The sequence below is a fragment of the Tupaia chinensis genome, unplaced genomic scaffold (genome assembly GCF_000334495.1).
Source record: "Tupaia chinensis unplaced genomic scaffold, TupChi_1.0 Scaffold000542_1, whole genome shotgun sequence".
In the NCBI taxonomy this organism is placed as follows: domain Eukaryota; kingdom Metazoa; phylum Chordata; class Mammalia; order Scandentia; family Tupaiidae; genus Tupaia; species Tupaia belangeri.
The window spans coordinates 2,730,677-2,732,685 of NW_006160055.1; the positions used below are offsets into that span (position 1 = coordinate 2,730,677).

Here is a 2,009-nt window from a genome sequence, read left to right on the forward strand (position 1 = left end):
TGTCTCTTCTCAAACTTCTTTCCTGCAGTTTTGCATTGAATCAAATCCATACTCATGATCAGGGCATCCAGGAAGTCACTTTGTTGAGAACCTGGTTGGATTTTGCTTTCAACGTCCTCCAGCAAATCAAAATCTGGTAGCATCAGGTGTCTGTGCACTGTGATGTTCTGATACTGGTCCTCATCAGCAAGGGTGTTATTAGTGCCGTCTGTACCAAACAGAACTAAAGCAATCTCATCCTTGCTCTCAGCAAACACCTAGAGAAGAAAGTCAGAGGGTTGAGAACTCTATTGGCACAGCTGGAAGTAGTAAGATACCTAACCTCCAGGAAGCAGGACAACTCTACCTCTCAATGGCGGGAACCTGAAACCCTAAATATTGGGCTGGATAAAAGATGGGACTGTGGACAACGACAATTGCTGGGCTTTAAGCAGTCCTTTCCACTGATCTAAGTCCCACCCTTCATTTCAGCACAAGTTGGGGTGAGGCAAAAGGAAGATGGTAACTGTTCTTAAAGATTTCTAACTAAATCAGACTCTTAATTCTCAGTGAAAAGTAATCAAGGGGTCAGCTCCGAGGTACAGTGGTCATACATAGTTTAAGAGAAGCAGGATCCCACGTGGCAACACGGTTTGAATCCCTGGAGTAGTCAACCTGAAACAAGCTGGGCACAGGTGAGTGCCCAAGATCTGACAGGCTAGAAGACTCGAAGCAGAGGACTACAGCATGACCAGACCCGTGCAGGTGCTCATCTCTTTCTCTCTCACACACTCTTGCATGCACACGCACAAGCTCTATTATGAACAAAGGGAAAAAAAACAGAAAAGTAAGCAGGGATAATTGAAAAGATTTTAGTCTGTCCTTTTGGAATATCTTTCCTAAGTTTAAATTTTCCAGAAATTCAAAACAAAACAACTTGTAGGTTCATACCCTGTCTTTTAGCAATTTCACTGACAAGGATATAGGCTGTAGAGAAGTCCTTGTGCATGTAAGAGATGATGGGCTAGAAAGTTTCCCCTTCAGCAATGCCCACTAACTGTGTAAACAATGGAAGCAAGTATCCATCAAGAACATGCACGAATCCACTGCCCAATATTTACATAGTGAAATATTATACCCCAGTAAAAATAGATGTGTACATTTATCAACATGAACCCTCAAAAACAAAAAAATTGAGATAAAAATAAGTTGTAGAATTATATGTACCACGTACACTTTTGACAGCATTATATAATACTGTTATGTATGCATACCCACTCATATCCAACATTATAAAATATGCATGGTCATAACTACCAAAATTTTTTTGGGGGGGAGGGAGAGATTTTCACTATAGGGCGCGTGCGCTCGCCAGACAGACAGAGAGAGACATAGAAACAGAAAGTGAGAAATCACCCCCCAGGGGGGATGGTCACGCTGCAATCCCTTCTCCTCCGTTCGCTTCAATCCCTTCTCCTCCGTTCTCCTCTCGGGATCTTGGGCACGCACGCACACGCGCCCGGCGTGAGTTTTAAAGCGCCGGGTCCGGGAAACGAACCGCGGTCGACTACGTGGGAGTCCAGCGACATACCCATTATGCTAACTGCTGGTTCCCTAACTACCAAAATTTTGAGGAAGGGAAGAGGAGGGAAGAAAAAGGTTAGGAAGGGGTTTTAAATTTATCTATAATGCTTTATTATTTAAGAAAAAAAAATAAATGAAACAAATATGGTAAACATTTAGGATTATATAGCATGAGATGATGGATAGGTTTCCATTATATTATCCTCTGTATTTACATCTTTTATGAAATATCTGTAACAAAATGTAAAAAACAGAAATCAGCAGATGGCATGATGGTTACGTCACTGGAATCCCACATAGTTGACTGTAGTTCGAGTCCCAGACCCAGTGGTTTAAAACTCACACTAGACACGTGTGAGTGTGTGCCCAAGATCCTGAGAGGAGAATGAAGAGGGGATTGTAGCGTGGCCATCCTCCTTGGGGGGGGGGGGGGGGGGCGAGTTTTT

General features: G+C 43.0%; 1 protein-coding gene across 1 annotated transcript in view; it reads right to left on the reverse strand.

The window, feature by feature from the left end:
- The window catches only part of XRCC5 (X-ray repair cross complementing 5), a gene marked incomplete in the record, with an annotated part of 114,905 nt that overhangs the window by 105,841 nt on the left and 7,055 nt on the right, over window positions 1-2,009 (reverse strand). The window contains 1 exon segment of the mRNA XM_027775315.1: window positions 102-257. Within this exon segment, the coding sequence (XP_027631116.1) occupies window positions 102-257 (156 nt within the window).